General features: G+C 44.8%; 1 protein-coding gene across 1 annotated transcript in view; it reads left to right on the top strand.

Moving 5' to 3' along the window:
- MAML2 (mastermind like transcriptional coactivator 2) overlaps positions 1-24,045 on the top strand; it is a 229,320-nt gene extending 205,275 nt beyond the window's left edge. Inside the window, exons 3-5 of the mRNA XM_067289697.1 lie at positions 7,598-7,801; positions 14,699-14,810; positions 19,287-24,045. Coding sequence (XP_067145798.1) covers positions 7,598-7,801; positions 14,699-14,810; positions 19,287-20,266 — 1,296 coding nt within the window. The 3' untranslated portion in view covers positions 20,267-24,045. The remainder of the gene's footprint in view (positions 1-7,597; positions 7,802-14,698; positions 14,811-19,286) is intronic.
- The last annotated feature ends 297 nt before the right edge of the window (positions 24,046-24,342 follow it).

Below are 24,342 nucleotides of genomic sequence, written 5' to 3'. Positions count from 1 at the left end.
GCGATTCCTCCACGTTTCCTCTTTGAGCTCTGTCGCTTGGTTTGTTGGAGGAGTGACACAGCATTTGCTTCTTTTCCCTGGTTGGATGAAGGTGCAAGTATTTCTGGCAGACAGCCTGCACTTGTGAAATTGCGAACGCTAGTGTCCACAATTCCTTGCGTATGCGCCTTGGAAACTTGGTTGGCCCTGATATTTTTTTTTTCCTGAGAGCTCAGATGTTCAGAGAAGGAAAAGCAGGAGATGGTTCCATGTGGCTAAGCCAACTTCTTACAAACACTCCACAAAATTACTGAAGGGAAATATTTTGCGCTCTTCACCCAGCTGTATCTCAGGATATTAGACACAAAAAAACCAGGCCTTGGGATCTTTCAATTTTCAGCTCTTTTAAACGCTGGAACAACATTTTTGCCTTAATCTTGGCTTAGTAAGGTGCTCAAATATACGCATGAATGTGAATTTGCTGGAAGCCATAAAACTACTCTCTAGCAGGGTATTAGGAGAAATTCAGCCTATAACAATATCTTCTGCATGATTGTGACTTGAGAGGCTTTTAAGTCACTCTGTACAACATCCTTAAGAAGTGATTGACTAGTGCTTGGCAGTTGAAGGGGTGTTCACACTCACTCTTCCACGCATCTTGCTTAGTTGTGACTATGAGCATCTAAAATTAGGAGTGTAAGGGAATGTTCCTATCATCTGATTTGGGTTCCTAACTTAGTTGCCTAAGTTAGGCATCTACAGCCTAATTACATAGCCCAATCACTCCGCATAGTCAAGGGAGGCAGCTCCAGAAGGCAGTTCAGAGAACATCTGATTCAAGCTTTTGGGTAGAGACCTAAACTTAGAGGAGACTCACTTTATGTTGTATGTTCCAGATATGCAAAAAGATTGAATGAGTTTGAGGTGCTCAGCAAGATACTGTTTTACACCCACACTGAGCTGAACGAGCAATAAGGCAAGGGAGAATTGGGTCCGCTGTATTTCTGCCTCGCCTGCGTTATTTCTCCCTTCTGCTCTGATATGTAAATCAGGTCCTCCGCAGATGCAAATCAGCATAACTTCAGGAACTCCTTGGGGCTCTCGCAGTGCACACTGGCACAGAAAACAGCCCTGTACGTTCCAGTCACGAGTGGGAGTTATTCCTAAAAATAGGAAAACACTATTCTTCTTTGCTATAGCTAGAAAAATTCTTACTATACAGGCACTCTGCCAGTGTCTTGCTGTAATTTTGTTCTCTTGTCTGAAGCACGGAGCATAGGTGGTCACTGCTAGGAATCAAGACGTGTGGAAGCCCCAGCGTAATGCAGAAAGGGGTGTTTGTGCTTTGTAAAGGGGCGGCTGAGGACAGGCCTGCTGAGGCTTGCCGTCGCTTCAACAGAGCAGCCCGCGTTTGGGTTTACATGAGCAACATGGGCTCTTCTGAACAAGGATGGTAATACTGAGCCCACAGGGTTTCACAGGATGCTGAGCTTCACAGGGGATGGCCAGGCACCACATGGGGGCACCACATGGGGGCTGAGAGTGCACGCAGGGTCATGTTAGTGGGTCACCATGGGACTGAGCGTCATGGCCAGCCTTGCACCATCCTAAAACGGTGTGGTAGGAGCTGCTGTCCTCCACCGCCTGTGAGCTGCTCCTTGCAGTTGCCATCCTCCTCCTCGCAGCACTCGGAGCCAAGGTGGCTCTCAGCCAAAGGAGAATGTCCATGAGAAGTTCACAGGGGCGGGAAGGCTGCCTGTCCCTGATTTAAGAGGAGGAAATCCAGAGAGGTGCCTTGATCTCTGCCATCCTCGCTCTAAATAGCCTGTTATGCTGACTAACGCAACTGAATCAAACTGCTAATGAGTGTGAACAAAACACACAGGTTTGGTTACCAAATGAACAAAATTTTACACAGCTTTTTCTCTGGAAAGTGCTGGGGAAGCAGCTTTTGGTAAGCCACACATCAGTCGCTGAGCAGTCAGTGAACAAATCTGAAGGCCTTTAGTCTTTTTTCTTTTAATTCTTTGTTTCTTTAAACCAGAACTAATGTAAAAGGAGAGTGAAAGTCAGAGCTGTCACTCCAGACCTGACACTGGAAACAGAATGAGCTGCCCTATAGTGGAACAGAAAGGCGGAAAAAATCTCCCCCCTTTTGACAGAAATCTGCAAGAAATAGACGCCCGTCCTGTCACAAAGATGCCAGCTCTCCTGGCTGAGAAGAGAACAGCCTCTGCGGACATTGTGGTTTAGCAAAAAATTGACCATTGTTGCCCTTCTGTCCCACCAAAACTATTCATCAATTCAAGGCATTTCAAGGAGAAAGAGACTAAAGGTTTGCACATATTTTTGCAGCCAAGTGTCCCTAAACTGCTTCAGCACTATGAATTCAGAAACGAAAGCTTGCAAAATTCTTTCAGGGGGTCCTGACAAGCTACGAAGAAAAAGAGGGAGAGGAAAGGGAGCGAGAAAGGCTTACTTTGTCTCAGTGGCACAGTGGCCCTGTCAACACTTTGCTATACAGAAACCCCTCTCTCTTGCCACGCACTGCTGTTATTGCTGCAATGTAAAACTAGCAATCAGGAAAATTCCCTTCTTTCCTTGGTGAGTTTGCCTGTAAACACAACAATGTGTTCGCTTGCTCCGGAGCCTTTCGTCTCACTTACCAGCTCTGCAGAGGAACCGCTCAAGGATGGTGTGCAAGGAGCCCGCGGAGCTGCAGGGGACTTGGAGGGGAAGCATCTCTGGTGTTGCCCTGCCGTGGGCTCAGCCCAGGGAATAGCATTTGGTTTTGAAGGTTTAAGCAGCAGGCGTGGATCTGTGGGGTCCTGAGGCCCGAGAGGGCTTGCAGCAAAGAGCTGCACACAGGCAGGGGCAGGGTGCAGCTATAAGGAGGGACTCGCTGGTGTGAGTTGTGGCTCAGTATGTGGGACCTGACAGGTGTGGAGCAGGGGGACACCAGGCATGGAGCCAAGGCAAGTGGGGAAGAATGGGCAAAAAAGCAATGCGATAAAAGGATGAAGAGTAAAACAAAAATGCCATGCCCTTGTGGAGGAGGGAGCTTCATTACTGCTGGGACAGGCTAGGGCACAGGCAGAATAGAAGTTGGCCAGACTATTTTCTTGCATAGTGGGCAGGTGACCAAGGTGAGCCAAACTGCAGGCACCTTAGTGAAAGCCCTGGTAAGGGCCCCAGAACAAGCAACAGACTTGATATTCAGCTGCCTCCAAACTCACCAGTAGCATCTGCAGCTTGGGGAAGAATAAATGAGCTGTGGTTACACATGTGAAGAACAGATGTATTCCCCTCCACCTGGGCAGGGTAGAGCAACCTATGAAACAGCCATGTAGGGGTCAGCCTTACAGAGGACATGCTTTTTGCACCTGTCAGCATTTCTGCCACAAATTGGTATTTGGGGCTCTAAACAAATCCCCTTGGCCATCCTCAGCACTCCAATATGCCTGGCCCTGGGTCACCTCATTAATTTTTATCTCCTTTTGAAATGGGGATAGATGTTTCTGAGGCCTGTGTGATATCCACTCTGCAGAACAAGCAAAACAGAAATCCAGATTTGGAATTTCTGCATGAATAGGCCTGCAATATGATCTTGGTTTTTGTGGTTTACTGCGACAGGGCAGGACAGGACAGGGCAGGACGAGAGAGAAGAGAAGAGAAGAGAAGAGAAGAGAAGAGAAGAGAAGAGAAGAGAAGAGAAGAGAAGAGAAGAGAAGAGAAGAGAAGAGAAGAGAAGAGAAGAGAAGAGAAGAGTCTATCTTAGAAAGTCTGTATGTGTGTTAGAAGCCAAAAGCTCCCTTCATTTGTATGAATACAAGTCAGCTGCAGCAGGGGAAGTTAAAGGCAAACTTGGTCCTAAATGTTTTGATATACTGCTAATTTAAACATTAGAGCATAATGTTTTTTGTGATGCTTATGAACAAAATCCCAGTTGTGCTACCCACTCTGAGGATCTTCCATTTACTCTGCCACTCTTTCCATCTCTTGTACGTTTTATATCTCACTGCAATATCAGAGAATGAGATACAATGTGCCTGCTTTGGCACCTAAAACACTGCTGAGGTGGATTTAGGCACTGAAGAACAAGCAAGCAGTGCAGAACAGACCTGGGTTTATGGTGCTCATCGAGTGCTAGCTCAGCCTTCAGCTTCTGCTCCCTGCTGCACTGCTGGCACCGGGCACAACCCCACACAGGGCTGCAGCTTGTCCCCAGCTCCACAGCTCGGGATGCAAGATGAGGAAGCTGCACATGCAAGTGATGCCAGCAGTGGAGCAGGAGGTGGCAGCCAACCCAGGCACTAAAACTCCTGCCCATCCGAGACCTCATGCCCTGGCACCTCACTGGCAGCAGGGATGCTCCCCCCTCACATGACATCCTTGGAGGTATTAGAGAGAGAAGGTTACCTTCCCTGTTCCTCACACAACTGCTTCCACACCTCTAAGCATGCCTCTCTCCAGAGGTGTCTAAACCTCGACAGGGGTCTCCCAGGTCCACATACAAGTTCCTGGCTGCGTGTGGACACCCGCACGTCCTTCCTGAAGCACCCCTCTGAGCTGGGGGTTACCGCCTCCCTGGCCCCCGAGCCAAGCCACACTCCAAAGAGCAGGTGATGTACCAGGACACGGCTGGATTTTGGCAGAGCACTGAAGCATTTTGCTATGAGTCTTACGTACACGGGCAGGGCTAGGCCCCAGATGAGCACTTTGAGGCAGGAGCCTGCCAGTGAAATAGTGCCACTGCGGAGGCAGGAAGACGAGGCTCGTGGCAGGAGGGATGGTGGGCTGCCACTTCAGCCTTGTGGGCAGAGACTCTCCAGGGCCAGGGGCAAACCACCTCCTGCTCTGGGGTTTCTTTGCTCAGCGGTGTCTAAAGTGAAGCACATGAACAGCAGGGCTAGCATGCCAGAAATGAAATTCAGAAGGCTGGCCATAGGCAGCGTTAGCTCTGTGGAGCTGTAGTGAAGTTGTTGCAGTAAAGACCAGCTTGGAGTAGGCTGAAACGGTTCGATAGATGCAGAGGGGCTGCAATCCAGACTTGCCTTCCAACGTGTGGATGTTAAAAAGCACGTTTTGACTCAACGTAGGGGCAGAGTCCCATGTCACGGGCAGCAGTGTAAACGCTTTTGCTTTCTGATTTATAGTGGTGCAAGTGAGGGGTGAGAGTAAGGCTCAATAGCACCAGTTCATGAAGGGTCAAACTGCCGCGCAGTTAATCCCCTGATTTATTGTGGAACTGTTCTTCCTTCTCCTCTCACATAGTTGCCTATGCAAGATCAGCAGCAGGACAAGTAACACATCATAGATTCATAGGCTCACACTGTCATTTCATGAACAGCAGAGAAAGGACCAAATGCAAAAAAATAAACTGGCTCCAAGTTCCTGATTTATACTGTTTTCTCAGAGCCTTTTTTGCCAAGCAGCTAGTGTTTTGTGCCAATTGCTATTACAGAAAAGCTTTCTTTGGTAGGTATCATGAATGGACACTGCCCAGTTTATCTTAAAATAAAATCTCTCCCCACAGCTTATATGGGCTGGCAGGGAGAAAGAAAAGGTTGAGCTTTGGGGGTTTGTTTTGTTTTGTTTTATTTTTTATTTTTATCCTGGACTGTGAAAGTACATTTTGGGGAGCCTGCATTATCTGTGCAAAAAATACAACAGATGAATTCTATTAATGGATGTAACATGTGGCTGGGTTCAAGCTAGAGTGTCATTTGAATATAGAAGTCAAAGCCAATTTATTGTAACATATTTTTCTTTTCAAAATATTTTAAGAAAGACAAAAAAGTTTGCGTAACATCTTGGCAAGCAGGTCTGTTGAGAGGAGGTATTTTCTATCTTGCATCTAACATAAGGGCTGAAAAATGTGGCAATGCTGAGAAATCCTAGATTCCTTCTGGAACTGAAAGAAAGTGTACAGGATATAATTGTGTAAGAGTCCAATAAATTTCCAAGGGTGGATTTGTAACACTGCCTTGGGGGCTGCAGGTGGCTCCAGAATAAAGTTATGGTTTTTATTTCATGCAGAGATGTCAAATACTTTATCTAGCTAGCTATGCACTCATGTCGCCCCAACTAAAAGACACAAAATTATTTTAAAATAGAAATAACCATAACAGTCGTTGTGTTCCTTCCATGCCAGATGGTATAAAGATAAGTTGGATTAGTTTGAAGTTTTTATGTTATTTAGTGTGGAGTGTGTATTTGGGTGCTGAATGCACTAAGCAAAAGCTAAGACACAAAAATGAGCTTCCCCCGAGTTTTCAAAGTGGTGAGCATTAGTTGGTCTTCAGTGAGTGGGTAGGGTTGGCTTTGCCAGTCCTTATTTCATTGTTGGTGAGTCCTTTTTTCCCTGGATGACATGGGAGGCCGTGGTCATGGGGCAGAGCTTTACCTAGTTAGTAGACTAAATCCTGGAACTACACCTAACTTACTGCAGAACATGGAGCATCAAACTGCAGCTTTTGTGGATTCCTGTGTTGTGGAGCAAATAGGTTGCTGGATATTAGGTCATGCAAAATTAAGTGGTTTGGTTCCTAGAGTGAATTGCAACAAAGTGCAGTCAGAAAAGTGATGTTTCTCACAACTGTTATGAAGTCTCCATTGTCTTCTATTTTCTTTACAGCTATGCAGCTAAGGAATACCTGACTATGAAGTGATCAAAAATAGTTTGAAAATTTTTGTGTGGTAACAGAGGGACTAAGAAAGTTCTTTCCCTCCTTTGGTAGAGGTCCAAGTACCAAACACTGGTGGAACAAGTAGACATAAAACGTATTGTTGCCAAGAGAAACCATGGTAAAAGAAAATGAACAGCATATTGTCAACCCATGTTTATCTTCATCTTGTAGCTCATGGCCTGGAGTTCCCAAGTCTTTCCCCACTGCCTCCTGAGCTGACTTTTTGCCATCCCTTGCTCATGAAGCTGCACGCTGTGAAGAGGAAGCAGATCTAGACCCATAGCAAGAACCAGGCAGCACCCAAAAGCCCACTTCAAAGTCCTATCCAGTTACACATTTGTATTACCAGAAAAGTTGCTAAGCTCTAAGTGTATTTAGTCCTGCAGCTAAAGAGAGACCATTTTCAGCTCTAGAGCATACCACATCTCTTGGAAACTGCTCTTGTGAGGGAGGTGAAGGGACAAATGAAAATTTGTTACTGTAAAGTAACAAATTACCAATTCTGTATTTTCTAACAATAGATGTGACTTCTAGCAATGAGTCTATAAAAAATTCTTGTTGTTGCTCACCAGATGGTAAGAACCAATAGAGGCAGAGTTTGTTCCCCTCAAACAGATTGCCATACAACCTAATGGAAGTTTCCTGAAAGATCCCAGGACAGCTCAGTTACTTCCTTTAACATTTCCCAAGCTCCTGGTACAACATTGAGGTTTTCCACTGGAACCACTTGGCAAGTTTTCAAATTCTTCCATGAGTGATAAAGTTGCTCAATCCCCTTCTTATTTTATCAAGGCTTTTGTGTCAGTCACTCGTCCTGGGAGTCTGTGTCCTGTATCCTGTGCTTGAGCTAATTGCATAAAAAGGATTATTTCCTTTTCTTGATGCTTATTATTATTTTCAGCCTTCACGAGCTATTTCTTCTGTTTCAGGATCAACACTCTGTGGTAGGCCAGGGAGCTGGCCCCACTCCAAGTTCCAGTTCTTGTTCAAATCCAAACACTGGAAGTGGTTACATGAACTCATCCCAGCAATCAATGTTGAATCAGCAACTGATGGAAAAGAAACAGGCTCTTCAACGGCAAATGATGGAGCAAAAACAACTCCTTCTACAGCAACAGATGTTGGCGGAAGCAGTAAGTTTTCTAATTCCATATTTTACATGATTTTCATAGAAACAATAGAAAGGAAAGCTAAAATGGGGAGAAGAAATCTCCCCAAACTTCTAGGTCATTTTGGTAATGCCTAGACCTTCTAGAGTATTCCTTATATTTTTCAGCACTTTGTTAAGCCCTCTTGAAATCTTGTTCAGTTTACATGAAACAAGTAAAGTATCTGAGCTACTGTGGTTTTGTTATGAGAACAATCTAGCAACGCATATGCTTAATTTTAGGCATATGAGTGTTTTCAGTGGTGTTCCTTCTAAGATAAGCTAAGGTACATTACTACACTACTTTGCCACACTATTTTGCCCACAGAAGAAAGCTGACTTCCAGGCTCTGCCATATAGGTAGCACGGTATAAAGTGCCTGCATGTAAACAAGGATCAAGTATATCGATTTTAGTGTTAAATACAAATTTGTGTGCTTGGCTAGGATCCTATATAAGCTTTCCTTTCTCTCTTTAACTTTATGCATTTCCAGATGTTTGTAGGCAGTTATTCTTTAGATTTTCTTGTCATCTTATGAGACATGGGGGGTATGCGTGATCTTTTGGGGAGTTATAAATGCTAGAACCCCAGGTCCTCGTTCCCCTAAGCTGGCATTGTCATTGGTACTGCATGAACTGAGTCAGCTGAAGGTGCTTCATGGCCCATCACCCATGGCCAGTGCCACAGGGAGCCCCAACCCAGAGCTGTAGCATGTGCTCTCTGCTCCCTCTTCCTCACAGTTCCTTAGTAGATCTGCTTGCCAAAATGGAGCGTGGAGGAGAGAGTAGTACAAAAAGAGAAGCTGAGCTTGGCGTGCCCTTGGGGCAGGCAGAAGACAATGCAGGTACCCTGCAGTGACTAGGGAAGGGCTGCACAGAGGATACTGGAGAGAGATGGAGAAGACTTGAGGGGATACCCCCAACTGCTTCGCTTCCCCCGGGCTGTGATGACAGCAGACCCTGCGCCTATGGCTTACTTATCTCAGCCTGCATCTCTCTCAAGATAACATACAAGGCTGACCCATTTGGGCTGACTGTCCCACAGGCCTAAATCCACTTCTCACCTTGGAGGTGCCCTGCCCTAAAAATACATCTTGAGCCAGAGGAGAAGGGGAATGGCTAATAGGGCAGCTTGCAATAGATGAACTTTCCTGCACAGGACCAGGCACCCAGACATGTGACTTATCTACAGGTCCATATGTCAACCAGGCAGAAGCATCCAGAACCTAAATCTAATAACAAACAGGCCAGACTCTCCAACTTCCCATCCACTGTGTGGGGGTGTAAGAGTTGCAGGTGTAGAAGGAATGGAGGAGATTCAAACACTAATACTTTGGGAAAACTGAAGGTAACGGTGATGATATTTTGAAGCCAAGATCTCCTTTTTTCTATAAAATGTCGATTTATAAATACCGCAACATTCAGCAATTAAAGAACAACACAGAAGTTGAAAAAGATTAATGGTTTCATGTGGATATTTTAGAAACAAAATGATTCCATTTTTTACTGAGAATGCCTTTTTTTTTAGAAATTTATTTACACTCAAAAAATAAAATTAAAAAACTTGAGTTTGAAATTCGGGATTTCATTTGTCCTATAAGGGAAATTTTTATTGACTTCTTCATTTGTGGAAAGGAAAACTCAAGTTTCAAGTCAACTGTAAGTGCTGGAGTTTTCTGTCAGAATTTTTAGCAGAACAAAAAGTTAACTGTTCATACAGCTCTTACTAAAATAAGTAAGAGTTAAATAGGAATTAAAATAGTTCTATAGGAGAAGTATTTTGATGAGATTGTATTTGTTTTCATTTTGTATATATAAAAATACACACAAAACCTAGCTGCAGTTGTAAAAAACTGCATATACATATATATAGAAAATGTATACAGAAGAGGTATTGCAGGGATTTCTGGGAGCTAACTTGCCTTTCTTCTTCACAAGGGCTCAGGTTGGGTGGTATGTTAAAACAAGTCTTATATAAATCTTAATCAGACTCACTCACTCCCAGAATGCATTATGGAAATCCCTAAATACCACAAGAAAGGCTGTTCTCACAGTGTTTCAAAGTGCTCCTGGAAAAAAAAAAAAAAGCAACTTCAGATAACAGCCAGGGCATGATTCTTTTTTCACGCTGAACAGCCGGTATGCCATCCTGGCAGTACAGGACACAGTGAGTGGTACAAAGCTCCTTAAAATGAATATAGGTGTAATTCACATCCACATCAAGGATGGTGCACACTGCCAAAATAGTGTGAAGGGGCTGCTGTATAAATGCAACATAGCTCCCAACCCTAACTCATTCATAGTCTGAAATCTGGGCCTTTTTAAAGTTTGTCCCTTGATTGTTTACAACAACCCCCAGCACATCTTCCGCTCACCCCTGGGCTCACTTACACCAGGAGAAGAGCGAGGAAAGCATTTAACCTGCCACTGCCCCCCAGCTCCCAGGGGCAGCTACTTGACCAGTGTCCAGGTCCATCAGCTCCACGTAGGTCTATTGGCCCTGCATAGGTCCAGGAGCCCTGTATAAGTCGCTGGGCCCTGTGTAGGTCCACTGGAGCTGCATAGGTCCACTGGCTCTGCACAGGTCCAGCAGCCCTGAATAGGTCCAGCAGCCCTGCCCAGCTCCATTGGCTCTACATAGGTCTATCAGCCCTTTTTAGGTCCATTGGGCCTGCCAAGGCAGGGCACCAGGGACCACCTGGACACAGGCACTGGGAGCCTGGGAACCTGACTTCTGGTTCTGCACTGGTGTTGCTAGGACTGCAGAGTCGAGCAGATTCCTCTTATATTAAGAGGTTAAAGACAACTTGTGGATAATGTCACAACTGGAGCTTCTGCAGTCTGGCATTTATTTGCTTTGGGGGAGGGGGGATAGAGAGGGGCAAGATGCACAGAGGTTTTCAGAATGAAATTCTTTAATGAACAGGTCACTTTCTTAGATTATTTCCCCAATAGCATCTGGATGGAAATGATTAGCTAAACTCAGGCTTTCCAGTATGAAATACAAGTACGTTGCTTAGCATGTTGCAGATAAAAGGGTGAAGCCTGCACAGTATTTGCACAGTAAGGACAGTTCTGGGAGGCGCATGTACACCAGGACTGACTTATTAATGACTGAGGCAATCAGGCCACTACCCACACTTTCCTGCCGTGGGCCATGCATCCTGAGCAGTCATTGCTTATGGGTGGGCAGTAACACTCCAGACACGTAAAGTCACAGTGTCAACCTCCAGGAACAGAGGAAGTTTCACCCTACACTGATGCTGATAAGAGATTTGCCACTGACTCCAGTGACTTCAATTTCAAGATTTTCATGAAGCCAAGGCTGTTAGATTTTGATTCAAGGACTTGAATTTCTGTCTTTCCTTCACCAGAGATGTGTCCTTATAGTAGCTGTCTTTCTCAGCTCTCTTTCCCCGCTGCCCTCTCCCCCACAAGCTTGCACTCTCAGTGTAACAGGAAAGACAACATACATGTACATGTATGGGGATGCACAGGGCAATGGTGAGTGGCATTAAAAACAACAGGACCAGCACAGTCATTGCTAAACCCTTTTTGTGGCAGCTCCTCCACTGTAGGAGGAAGGAGAGAGAGATGAGATGGGGATGGCTGGGACAAAGCATATGTAGCAGAAATCCCCTTTGCCAGCTGTGCATATTGACACGACGACAGGCTAAAATGGGTGAAATGGGTGATGAACTATTAACACAGCCAAAGGTCAGGTGTGGATCTTGCAGCCTGGACCCTGGTTCCTTCCCCAGCTGCATCCCAGCTGTGTTAGGATTATACCTGGATATTTGCTATGCATCTGTGCTCCCTGTCTTCCTCTGAAAGCAAACCTGGCCGCAGAGAAAGGGAGGGAGGCATGAGGAGCCATCAGACCCCTCTGCCTGATAGATTAGCAAGCCGGACAGCATGGACACCAGAGCATACTATCTACTGCAGTATAGACATGACCAATATTCTTAGGGGCTGATCAAGCTCTTAGTGATTTTAAAAAAAGTTAGACTAGACTCCAACACAGTACATCCAGCAGATTCCCATATAGACTTCAGTGGGTGATGGCACAGATTCACAGATGCCACTGAAGTCTTTTCCTGTGGACCAGACAGGGTGAAAGGAAAGAACACTTCAACTCTGTACATTCTGAGAAAAGCAAGACACAGATAAAACACAGGGCCAGAAAAGAATCACAGAATCACAGAATCACTGAGGTTGGAAGGGACCTCTGGAGATCATCTAGTCCAACCCCCCTGCTCAAGCAGGGTCACCTAGAGCACATTGCACAGGATTGCATCCAGGCGGCTTTTGAATATCTCCAGAGAAGGAGACTCCACCACCTCTCGGGGCAACCTGTTCCAGTGCTCTGTCACCCTCACAGTGAAAAAGTTTTTCCTCATGTTAAGATGGAAGTGTCTGTGTTTCAGTTTGTGCCCATTGCCTCGCGTCCTGTCGCTCGGCACCACTGAAAAGAGTCTGGCCCCATCCTCTCGACACCCTCCCTTCAGATACTTGTACACATTGATAAGATCTCCTCTCAGCCTTCTCTTCTCCAAGCTAAACAGGCCAAGCTCCCTCAGCCTTTCCTCATAAGAGAGATGCTCCAGTCCCCTAATCATCTTTGTGGCCCTTCGCTGGACTTGCTCCAGTAGTGCCACATCCCTCTTGTACTGGGGAGCCCAGAACTGGACGCAGTACTCCAGATGGGGCCTCACCAGGGCTGAGTAGAGGGGGAGAATCACCTCCCTCGACCTGCTGGCAACACTCTTTCTGATGCAGCCCAGGATACCATTGGCCTTCTTGGCCACAAGGGCACATTGCTGCCTCATACTTAACTTGGTGTCCACCAGCACTCCCAGGTCCTTCTCAGCAGAGCTGCTTTCCAGCAGGTCAACCCCCAACCTGTACTGCTGCATGGGGTTATTCCTCCCCAGGTGCAGGACCCTGCACTTCCCTTTGTTGAATTTCATGAGGTTCCTCTCTGCCCACCTCTCCAGCCTGTCCAAGTCTCTCTGAGTGGCAGCACAGCCCTCTGGCGTATCAGCCACTCCTCCCAGTTTTGTATCGTCAGCAAACTTGCTGAGGGTGCACTCTGTGCCTTCATCCAGGTCATTGATGAAGAAGTTGAACAAGACTGGACCCAGGACTGACCCCTGGGGGACACCGCTAGCTACAGGCCTCCAACTAGACTCTGTGCCACTGAGCACAACTCTCTGAGCTCTGCCATTCAGCCAGTTCTCAATCCACCTCACTGTCCACTCATCTAACCCACACTTCCTGAGCTTGTCTATGAGGATGCTATGGGAGACAGTGTCAAAAGCCTTGCTGAAGTCTAGGTAGACAACATCCACTGCTCTCCCCTCATCTACCCAGCCAGTCATTCCATCATAGAAGGCTATCAGATTGGTTAGGCATGATTTCCCCTTGGTGAAGCCATGCTGACTACTCCTGATCACCTTCTTTTCCTCCACATGCGTGGAGATGGCTTCCAGGATGAGCTGCTCCATCACCTTTCCAGGGATGGAGGTGAGGCTGACTGGCCTGTAGTTCCCTGGCTCCTCCTTCTTGCCCTTTTTGAAGACTGGGGTGACATTGGCTTTCTTCCAGTCCTCGGGCACCTCTCCTGTTCTCCATGACCTTTCAAAGATGATGGAGAGTGGCTTAGCAATAATGTCCGCCAGCTCCCTCAGCACTCGTGGGTGCATCCCATCAGGGCCCATGGATTTGTGGGTGTCAAGTTTGCTTAAATGATCTCTAACCCACTCCTCCTCGACCAAGGGAAAGTCTTCCTCTCTCCAGACTTTCTCTCTTGCCTCCAGGGTCTGGGGTTCCTGAGGGCTGGCCTGAGCAGTAAAGACTGAAGCAAAGAAGGCATTCAGTAACTCTGCCTTCTCTGCATCCTTCGTCACCAGGGCACCCACCCCATTCAGCAAAGGGCCCACATTTTCCCTAGTCTTCCTCTTGCTGCTGATGTATTTGAAGAAGCCCTTCTTGCTGTCCTTGACATCTCTTGCCAGATTTAATTCCAAACGGGCCTTAGCCTTCCTTGTCGCATCCCTGCATACTCTGACAACATTCCTATATTCATCCCAAGTGGCCTGTCCCCCTTTCCACTTTCTGTAGACTTCCTTCTTCTGGTTGAGTTTTGCCAGGAGCTCCTTGCTCATCCATGCAGGTCTCCTACCTCCTTTGCTTGACTTCCTACTCATAGGGATGCACCGCTCTTGAGCCTGGAGGAAGTGATGTTTGAATATTAACCAACTCTCTTGAACACTCCTTCCTTCCAGGGCCCTCACCCATGGGATTCCTCCAAGTAGGTCCCTGAAGAGGACAAAGTTTGCTCTCCTGAAGTCCAGGGTTGCGATCCTACTTGGTGCCCTGCTGCCTCCTCGCAGGATCCTGAACTCCACCATCTCATGGTCACTGCAGCCAAGGCAGCCCCCAACCTTCACATCTTCCACCAGTCCTTCTTTGTTTGTTAGTACGAGGTCCAGCAGCACACCTCTCCTTGTTGGCTCCTCCACCACCTGGGTCAAGAAGTTGTCACCAATGCTCTGCAGGAATCTCCAGGACTGTTTGTGCCTAGCTGTGTTGTCTTTCCAGCAGATATCAGGGTGGTTGAAGTCCCCCATGAGAACCAGGGCCTGGGATCGTGAGGCTACTTCCAGCTGTCTGTAGAAGGCCTCATCGACTTCCTCATCCTGATCAGGTGGCCTGTAGTAAACACCCACAGCAGTGTCACCCATGCTCGCTTGCCCTTTAATCCTTACCCATAAGCTCTCGACTCGCTCTTCATCCACCCCTAGGCACAGCTCAGTACATTCCAGTTGCTCTCTCACATAAAGAGCAACTCCAATTAATATATTTCTACTCTAATCCTCTAGGAGAAAATTACTCCACAAGATCAGCTAAACAGACACTTGACACGACCACCACCAGATTATAAAGACCAAAGAAGGAATGTGGTCAACATGCAACAAGTAAACCAATATTCTGGTAAGTGTCCATGTCCTAAATGAAACTGCATTCTTTCCTTCCAGGTGGAAGGCCTTCCAGAAGAGCCATGTATGCACTGCTAACAGGGCCTGATTTTCTGTGCATCCACTTAAATCAGTGCAGAGGGATTTAAAATAAAATTCACTTTAAAGTGAGTTTAAAATGCTTACATTCTGTCTTGGGAGCTTTCTGCTTGTGTAAATAATGGTGAAAAGAAGAAACAGAGAATGTTTTCTTGGAGACTTCCAAGCCTTTTGGAAGCCTTCCCAAAGGACCTTGGGATTCTCCTCCCTCCTCTGGCAGTGACTGCTGGCTGCTGCTCTCCTGTGCTGTTTACCTTACTGCCCCGCCACTACTGAAAAGTGTTGATATATGACCTGGGGAACCAACTGGTGATTCATCCAAGCTGATACTGCACCTCCCAGGTACCAAGTTACTATGGGGAAGGAGTGGGTGGCACCCTCCCATTAGCACTGCCTAGGGCAGATGTGCAGCCAAATACTTGATACAGAGGTATCCCCATGAACATGCAGCCTCCTTCCATCCAGATGTTTCTCACATGTACATACATGGTACCTGTTGCTTCAGAGAAGCATCCCCTCCTGTCAAATGGCAGCTCATGTGTGCTGTACAGCATGAGGACCCTCATCCTGATTGTTATGTAGCCTGTAAAATACCATCACGGGCAACCACTGTGATCCTCTGAACTTTCAGTCTGTTTTTCAGTACGCCAGTCATGGCCTCAATGCGGCTCTAGAAGAAGCATTTCAGTGGAGCAATCAAACAGTGGGGGAAAAGTTCCTGGTTTAAGCCAGAACTTCCTAGGGCAGATAACTCCCGACGCTTCAGGACAAGCCATGTGTTGAGCTCCAGAGCCCTCTCCTCCTTGGAGAGTCCAATTGGGGGGGCACAGGGTTGCCTATTTGGTTTTTCATGCTGTTTGCCTTGCTGGTTATCTGCAAACTGCTCTGAGAGCAAATACAGAGTAAGGAAAAGATGTTGGGGTGGGGGGGAGGGATGCAGCAAATGGGAAAAAGAAGGTTCTTTATACTGCAAAGTATCTGTGTATTTAAAAATAAAAAGGATCCTTTGCCTTCCAGTGATTTTCGTATGCAATGCAGTGAGAAAAAAAGAATGTTTGGGTTTGTTTGTTTTTTCCTAACTGCCTCATCCAAGGATCTGAGTCTTTCCTACCCCCCTATCCTTTGTAACAAATCTTTTCCAGCTTCTATTATGTTTCCAGTGGGTTCCCAAATGCAGCTTGCTCATACGCCACTCCTCTGCCCAACCTGCTGACCTTGGCAGCAACAGCTTGTGCCTGCGTACACGTGGAAGGGGAGGACTCTTCCTTGGGCAATCAGTGTTGACGTACCACTTTTTGCTATTTAAAAGCTCTAGCAGTGATAAGCTTGTTGCAGTTTGGAAACTGCTGCTTTCTAATGGGTCTAATGTTTTTCATCTTCAGTAAATTTGCACAAGTATCACTGATGCCAGCTTAATAACAAGTGCTGAGGGCAATGCCAGAGGACAGAAAGCCCAGCTTGCTGGCTTGGTACCTCCTGTGCTAATTAGAATATATGTTTTGAGAACTCTGGCAACTCCGGGAAATCCTGTAGTTTGGTGTGCTGTTTAAAGGCTGATTCCTGGAATCAAATGATTAACTGAGATTCTTGGCTTTTACTTAAGAACAATGCATTTCTAGCCTGAGAGAGAAGATGGAAATGTGACTACAGTCACATCTGTGGAAGGCTCCAAAACAAGTAGATCCCATTGTTATATTGCTCTTGTTGATGTTCTAAATCTGATGGACTCTTTGCCAATCTCATGGTATTTGGAGTCCCATCTCTTGGGTTTGAAACACATGGGGTTGGCAGTACTTGTCCATTCAAATCTCAACCCCCCACTGAGAATAAACCCAGGGAGAAGAGCAGCTTTTCAGGCTAGCCTGGGAGAAAGGGCTGTGCTGGAAGCTAGCAGCAAAGCTACCAGATGGAGTGATTAGGAAACTCTTGCATAAGGGAGTAACATCAGGGAATCTGTTCCCTTTTTCTGGGAATAGCTCTGTTCAGGTCAGGGAAGAAGAGAGAAAAAGTTAAAAAATTACCATGGGGGTCTGGAGACACATGGTTAAACATTTTACTCCTGTGTGCTTTTCCCTATAGTGCCATGTTGCAGCAATAAGCCCTTAAGACAATGGCAGGTGAATCGGGCAGTGAAGGCGTTTCTCAGAATCGCCATAGCCTGGGGTGTCCAGCTGCTGTACGCAGCACTGCTGTGGAAGAAATTTCTTCCCATCTGGAAGAAATCAGAATGGAAAATATTTGTGTTAAAAATAAAAGGATAAAAATAGCAGTACAAAGAAAGAGGAAACTTCATCTTTTGCACAATATGTACAGCCCACGTCCTGACCAATTGTGCTCTTTAAAGAGCATGGCATTTGCACAAATTGTGAGATGTTAGCCCGCCAGGCTGCTCAACACTTGGCAGGGTCACCCTGGGAGTGGCTTCAACCCAGTGGCAAGTGAAGTGCTTCCACAAATATATTATGGCTGTTTTAGTTCAGCTGGAAAGAGAGAACGAGTTCTCCTCCAGATTGCTGTTACAGGTCTTTTGAAATGCTGCTGATTTCTGGGGCATCCTTCCATTTCAGTAATGGCATGAATGAGCAGAGATTCAGGGTCCCAATCTTCATTGCCCCCACGAAAAGATGTTATAGTATTTCAAAAAACTAAGCAGTGCCCAACCTACTAGCAAAGCCAAAGATGAGGTTACTCCTGAGGTTGTCTGCTTAGCATTGATTTTCCTCTTTTTCTTTCCAAAGCTAAATACAGCAAGGTATCTCACAGCCTAATGCATGGATGAGAATCCTATTGCACTTGCAGGGGTAAAACCAGGTGGGGTCCTCACAACATCTCCTGTCCCAGGGACTGCCCAGCTCTGGGACTGAATTTATATGCTTAAATTAAGATAGTCTCAATAGATTCATTATAGTTAAGTGTCTTCTGATTGGAGTCATTTTCTGGATGAGCCTGTCTTCCAGGATAAGACCAGCTGCTTAATTTAGGCATCTATGTCTAACTGATTTGGAATAAGCAACTCTGGTTGGGGGGGTCACTCTCAGGGTTAATAATAAATTGGGAGGAGACCATTTTTAAGTACTTTAAGTTAAAAAGAATCCTATGCATCCATTACTGGATGGGAATAGCAAATGTATAAAAAATAATTCAGAAAAGGCAGAAATATATGATATTTTTTCTTCAGTTCCAGTCTGGGGGAAGAGCTAAAGGATTTATGTGATCATTATGGTGAAATTCCAACAAGAATAGTATATTAAACAGCTGTTACTAAACATAGACTTTTTAAATATGTATGTGCATGATTTGTGTTCAAGAGTTTTCAGAGAACTGGCTGAGAGGTTCTCCAAGTTGTTAATGTCAGTTTTTATTTAGTCTTGAAACTCCAAGGAAGAAAGCTAATGCCATGACAAAAATTAAAAAAGTAAATAGGTAATTGCAGCCCTAGTGACCTAATACAGAGCTCAGCAAAAGTACCTGGGAGCTGTTATGCCCTGATTAATAAAGAATGAAGGAAGGGACTATAGTTAATGTCAGACAAAGGAGCTGATGGAAAATACACCTTTTCAAAATAGCTTTTTTTTTTTAACGAAACCACAACTTTGGCTGATAAAGGTAATAGTTATTAAGATAATGGACTTTAAGGCATCTGACTTCATACTGCATGATCTTTTGATTAAGCAAACAGAGTGATACAATTAACATGGCACATAGAGAAATGGTTGACAGGTCTCCAGATATCACTGCAAACAGGGTGTAGGATTATGACCGAAAGGACAAACACAGTCTGAGATGGGGAATGCTGAACAACAAAAAAGAACTTGTTTTACATCCATGCTGGAATTGTGCAATAGCTACTTAAGTACTGTGGCTAGTTGTGATGTACAGCCCTTAAATCAAATGCTGAAAATTGGGCAAGTTTTAAAAAGAGCTATAAGAATGACTGAAGGACTGGAAAAAATGCCATAAACTGAGATCAGTGTTTTCGGAGGTCACAGACATAGTTACGGTCTTTAAATACTTGCATAGTAAGTAGAAACTGATGATGGACCAACTATCCATCATAAATAAATAATCAAACAGACTAATAAAATAATAAGATTTGATGATGAAGTCAAAGCTAGCCGAATTCAGCCTAGATTTGTTGTACATAAGAAAGACAACAGTGTCCCATGTCCAACAATTGCTAGTAGTTGATATACAGGAAATAGCAAAACTCCAGGGTTGAACGTAGCTCTGCCTCCACAGAATACCTCCTCTGGGAGAGGTTCAGGGAATTCCTGAAAAGCGGCAATACCTTTGCTGTAAGCTCATTTGACAGTTTTGCCCACACTTTTAGAATAATGTCAGCAAGATGTGCTAATGTTTGTTTTAACACTTTGTATTGTTTTCTCCTTTCCAGGAGGTTCACCTGCTGTGAGTATGAGCTCCAACATGTCCTTATCAAACCCCATTTCTACTCATAGCATCATGCCCCAGAGCTCCAGTCTCATGTCAACCCCTGCTGGGACGCGAATGCCTTCTGTTCCCGCAGCTCGGGGTATGGGCTGCTACGGGAACCCTTCTTGCAACCAACCAAGCACGTACAATGTGACTTCAGGAATGAACCAAATGCAGCCACACAGAAACCAAAATCAAGTCCTGCCCAGTCAGAATAACCCCATGATGTCTCGACAGCAAACCATGACGCAGGGAAACAACGTAGCAGCTTTTGGGACTGGGTCAGTGGTCAACTCACAGCAAGTAAGACCAAGTTTGAACCATGGAGCCACAGGTATCCCCACGCAAAGACCGGCCAATGTGATGATCACAGCTACTGCCACTGCTCAGAACTGGGCCCCACAAGAAGCCGCAGTGAAGCAGCAGGACACACTGAAACCCACAGGGGTCCGTTTCCCCACAGGCACTCCATATCCTAACCAGTCTTTGCAACGCACCATAGGTAACCAGCATTTTCCTCAGCGTGCATTGGCACCCCCCAATCAATTAACAGCAGGAGTTCAAATGAGGCCTCCTCTAAACCAAATGCACCAGACTCTAAATGGACAATCTGCTGGTTCACTACGAGGTCTAAGCATAAGACCTAACCAGCTGAGAGGACAGACTGTGCCTAATTTGAATCAGCCAGGAACGAGTATGACACCTCCATCTTCTCTGCCATCAACCAGTTTCACATCTACCAACCAAAACTCTCGGGCTTACCAAGGAACTGACCATGGTAATGACTTAGGGTTTGACTTTCTGAACCAGCAAGGTGACAGTATAGGACCTGCACTCAACAGTGACTCAGACTTTATAGATTCTTTACTGAAAACGGAACCTGGTAATGATGACTGGATGAAAGACATCAACCTTGATGAAATTTTGGGGAACCACTCATAAGTGACAATACCAAGGGTGAAAAAGATAAAGAGGCAGTAAGGACATTAGCTTTCTCTTTAGATGCCAACAGTCTGCTTTATTAATTTACACTCTAGTAATTGGGCTGTCCTTTAAAATACCCCATACAGCTATTTCCCCATTTGAAGAGTTGTTCTAGGAAGAAAATTGAAGTCTCCCCCAATGAAACAATAATGTAAGTGATATTCATACCCGTCACAAAGGAGTGAGAACGCATGAAGGGTTTGTTCCCCACACTGGTGCCCAGCGCATTGTAAACGCATCAGCTCTTCTCACGAGTGCTGTGTGAAAATGTTTACAGCTTCCCACACATGCAAGACGCAGACAGTGGTATGGGTTGTGAAACATCATTTTTCTCAGCGCAAGTAGCAACCCAAGTGGTCCAGAGCTCTTCAGTCATCATGTTCACAGCACTTGACTACCTTGGGACTCAGTCCTGACAGGATCAGGCCCTGTGTAAATCTCAATGTGTTACAAAAACTGTTTACTTCTATGTAGTACAAACTCTCATTTGCTTTTCTGTTGATTTTGTTTTAAACCCTCTTTATTCTGTAGCACACAAGAGGGTAAGTGGTCCCATCCAAGAAAAGAAGAAAATAGATTCTGTGACAGACATCCAGAGTGTAACTCAGTGTGCTCTAGTTTTTGCTTTTTCCCTTTTGTCAGTACTTGCCACAAGTGACAGAGGAGGCTACTTTCTTGTCAGCAGCACAGTCACTCTTGGCATTGAGGGAAGCAGGAGATGAACTATTCCAAAGCTCAAGAGCCTCACTTTGCCACCTTGCCCTACCCAAGGGACTCCAGTGACTTTAAAGGACAATTTGAATGAGAAAGGTGCTCAGAATTTGGCCCTCACAGACTACTTTTCCAGGCCAGCTTAGAGGAGGGCAAATACATGAAGCAACTCAGCTAAGCCAAAATAACTATCCCCATTTTCATCTTAACCCATGGCAAACGGCAAATAGTTCATCTTGATCCTCTTCTATCAAACAGGTTAATCCTTGCAGAAATGCCAGCACGTCTTTGTCTGGAGAGAGACTTCCATTTTGATTGCACAGCATTTTGGTTCCATCCCCCTTTCCATTGCTCTCCCTCGCCGTAGTGGGGAGTTGAAAGAGGTCTGATGATGGTCCAGATCCCCACAGCGTCCTTCAGACAGAGTATTGGGAGTACTGCCGCAGCATGCATGACAGATCAGTTGTAACCACCTGGGTTACTCACAGTAGGAGGCTCCCCTCAGCCACATCTGTACTTGTAAATGAAATAGTTTCTGGGAACATTCCTGGGCACTGGAACTCAGTCATCTGTTCTGGGTTTGGGGACAGTTCAGCTAACATTGCCTTTAGCATTTCTGTGTGTGGCTAAGGAATTAACCTGGGCCAAGGACCGTTCCCATAGGTAGTTTGCAGCCAACTTGCCTTGGAGGCTTACAGAACAGAATAAGAAGGATACAGGTTGTTCCACACCATTTGACCTCAGTACCAGAGAATAGTCTTGTCCATATTAAATTTACTCATATAGATTTCGTCAGCAGGGCTATTAGGAGGTGGTCCTATGTCACTATAAAGCAGTTCCACAGTGAGTCTGACAGGAGCATTCATAAATGGGAATAGATCTTGCAAGTCAAATGAAAATGCTGTTCTTTAAAATGATGTGGTGAGACATGTTTCACAACCTCCTCTGAATTAGCTGAGACCAGATGTGGCAAAGGAATACAAAGCCTACTTTCACATGCCTCGATGCCAAGAGGCATTGCTCTACCCAGTAGGAAGTGCTCTATTCATCCTTGTTAGTGGCAGTGGAATGAGTAGACTACTTGACAATAGCCTTTGTACTTATCTGACCTATTTCTCAAGAGAGTTTTTAATAAGGCTTTTCCAGTCATTTCACCCTGTCATTTCTTGTGGGCACAATTTTTCCTGATGCTCCAAGAAATATGGTCTTACAAACACACAGGCACCATCACCCACAGGAAAGGTGTAGCGTGTGCATTTGGCTAGATCTGCCAGTCGAGGCAGGCTGGATCCATGATGCTGTTCATTTTTCATAATATGGACGAGAAAGCCCACAGAAGAGTCTCTTCTGCTCCAGCTAAGATTGTTACACACTCCTGCACTGCATAACGTGGTGGCTCAGCTGCCCAGAAAGCTCTCTCTTTTCCCCAATTTAGATCGGAGTACATGTCCCTTTTGATATGCCAGTACCAATGGAGGAAAATTTTTCAAGTCTTTAAACAGCTTGGCATCTCAGGTCACTGGCCCCCTACCTAAGTCTGGAGCGATACAGAAGCAGCCTAACAAATGATTCCCCTATAAATTGTGCAAGACTAGACCGAAATAGTAGCTACATGAGTTTAAAGTGGAGGGAAGATCAACTCTTCTGTCTTACAAACACAGGCACATACAGTCCATGAGCAGGTCAGCAGTGATTGCCTAAGGTCTTGCATGAACAGACAACTGCTGTGTTACTAAGACTGAGACTCAGTTGGTCTCATCATGAGCAATGAACATTGAAGTCCAGTAACTTCAGCAGGGCCACTGAAAAAGCCACTACTGTTTTCTGTACTAAGACCAGATTGTTTTTGAGTGTCCAGATCCTCAAATGATGTAAAAAAATTGTTCAGCTGAGGAGCTGGTCCCAAGACTTCAAGATACCAGTCACTGCTGGATTCAATGCTGAGCTTTGTTCCATTGGCCTCAGCCTGCAGTGGACAAGACACTGGACTGTAAGTGCCATTACTGGGATCATAAATTAATTCTGTTTCAAGTAAATGCAGCAAGGTAAAGGCCATCTGCAGTCCTGTAAAGATATACCTGATGCATTTGAAATTGTGAGCTTGTGAAAGACTCTTGCAACCAAAACTTGAATCCAGTATCATTTCTTCAGAACACTTATATCTTAACAAAGTTACTGTCTTTTTTTCTCTTTCTTTTGCAATGGCTAAGTGCACTACCCTTATAGTCTATTTTTCATCATTGACCGGGCACCCTTCACAGTATTGGGTTGTAAATATAAAGAATTATTTGTTTTGTAAACTTTTGTAAAAAAAACAAAAAAGTAATAATATTTTGGTAGGAATAATAAAAATCATATTATTTGGGTTATATTTATACATATGTGAAATAAATATACTATCAAAAAGTTGTATTTTATACAAAAAGTCAATGGTTACCTTTTGTATTCTATATACAAAATTTTGTATGATATGATTGTTTATTTTTATCTGCAGACTTCAACTTTAGATTTTGGGGGCGGGCAGAATGGGATCGTTGTTAAATAGTTGGGCCTGACCCCAAGCTCACTGAAACCAATGGAATCTATCCATTGCCTTCATAGGGCTTTGAATCAAGCCTTTAAATCAGCTTCAGATATGTTTAAAATCTGAAGCTCTCTGGAAACCTCAACATGAAAACATTCCAGGTTTCAAATATTTTCCCTGAAAAAGGCTATTATTATTATTATTATTGTTATTATTGTAACTCTTGGGAGGCAGGTGGGACCTATGTAACTGTCATGTCCTTGTTGCATGTATGTCTGCTTTATATTTTCCTCATACTATAAACCAGTGTTTCTCTATACAGACTGAAAGGAAAAGTTGCTGTACAGAAATGTTTGTGTTTATGCATTTTTACATGTGGCTGTATATACCTCCTAGTACTATGCAGTGACACTTATTTGACTCCATTTATTTTTCACCTAAACATGAATAGTATGTTTTTCAGTAGCTATCAAAACTCTGCCAAGTAAATCAATCAAAATTATCCCAAGTGTCTTTTTCTTAATATGAATTGTATAATTAATGCCTGCTTAGTCAACTGCTTGTTTATCTGAGTAAATTAAAATCACAGTGCTATTTTGGGAGAGGATGAGGAGAACGTGCATCTGACAACTTCTGGGAGCTTAATCTGCTCCTTTGTGAGAGAACTGGGAAGGTTTCTATTGACTGAAGCAATGGTTTCATTACCAGCAAGGGTTAGCAAGTAACGCATGAGTATTTTAGCACCTGGAGAATTGGTTAGTATAGTCTTGTAGCATAGCAAGTTACTTAAAACCTCCTA

The sequence above is a fragment of the Apteryx mantelli genome, chromosome 1, assembly GCF_036417845.1.
Source record: "Apteryx mantelli isolate bAptMan1 chromosome 1, bAptMan1.hap1, whole genome shotgun sequence".
Lineage (NCBI taxonomy): Eukaryota > Metazoa > Chordata > Aves > Apterygiformes > Apterygidae > Apteryx > Apteryx mantelli.
The sequence above is the reverse complement of the archived record's forward strand: the minus strand, read 5'-3'. Positions and strand labels throughout refer to the sequence as shown.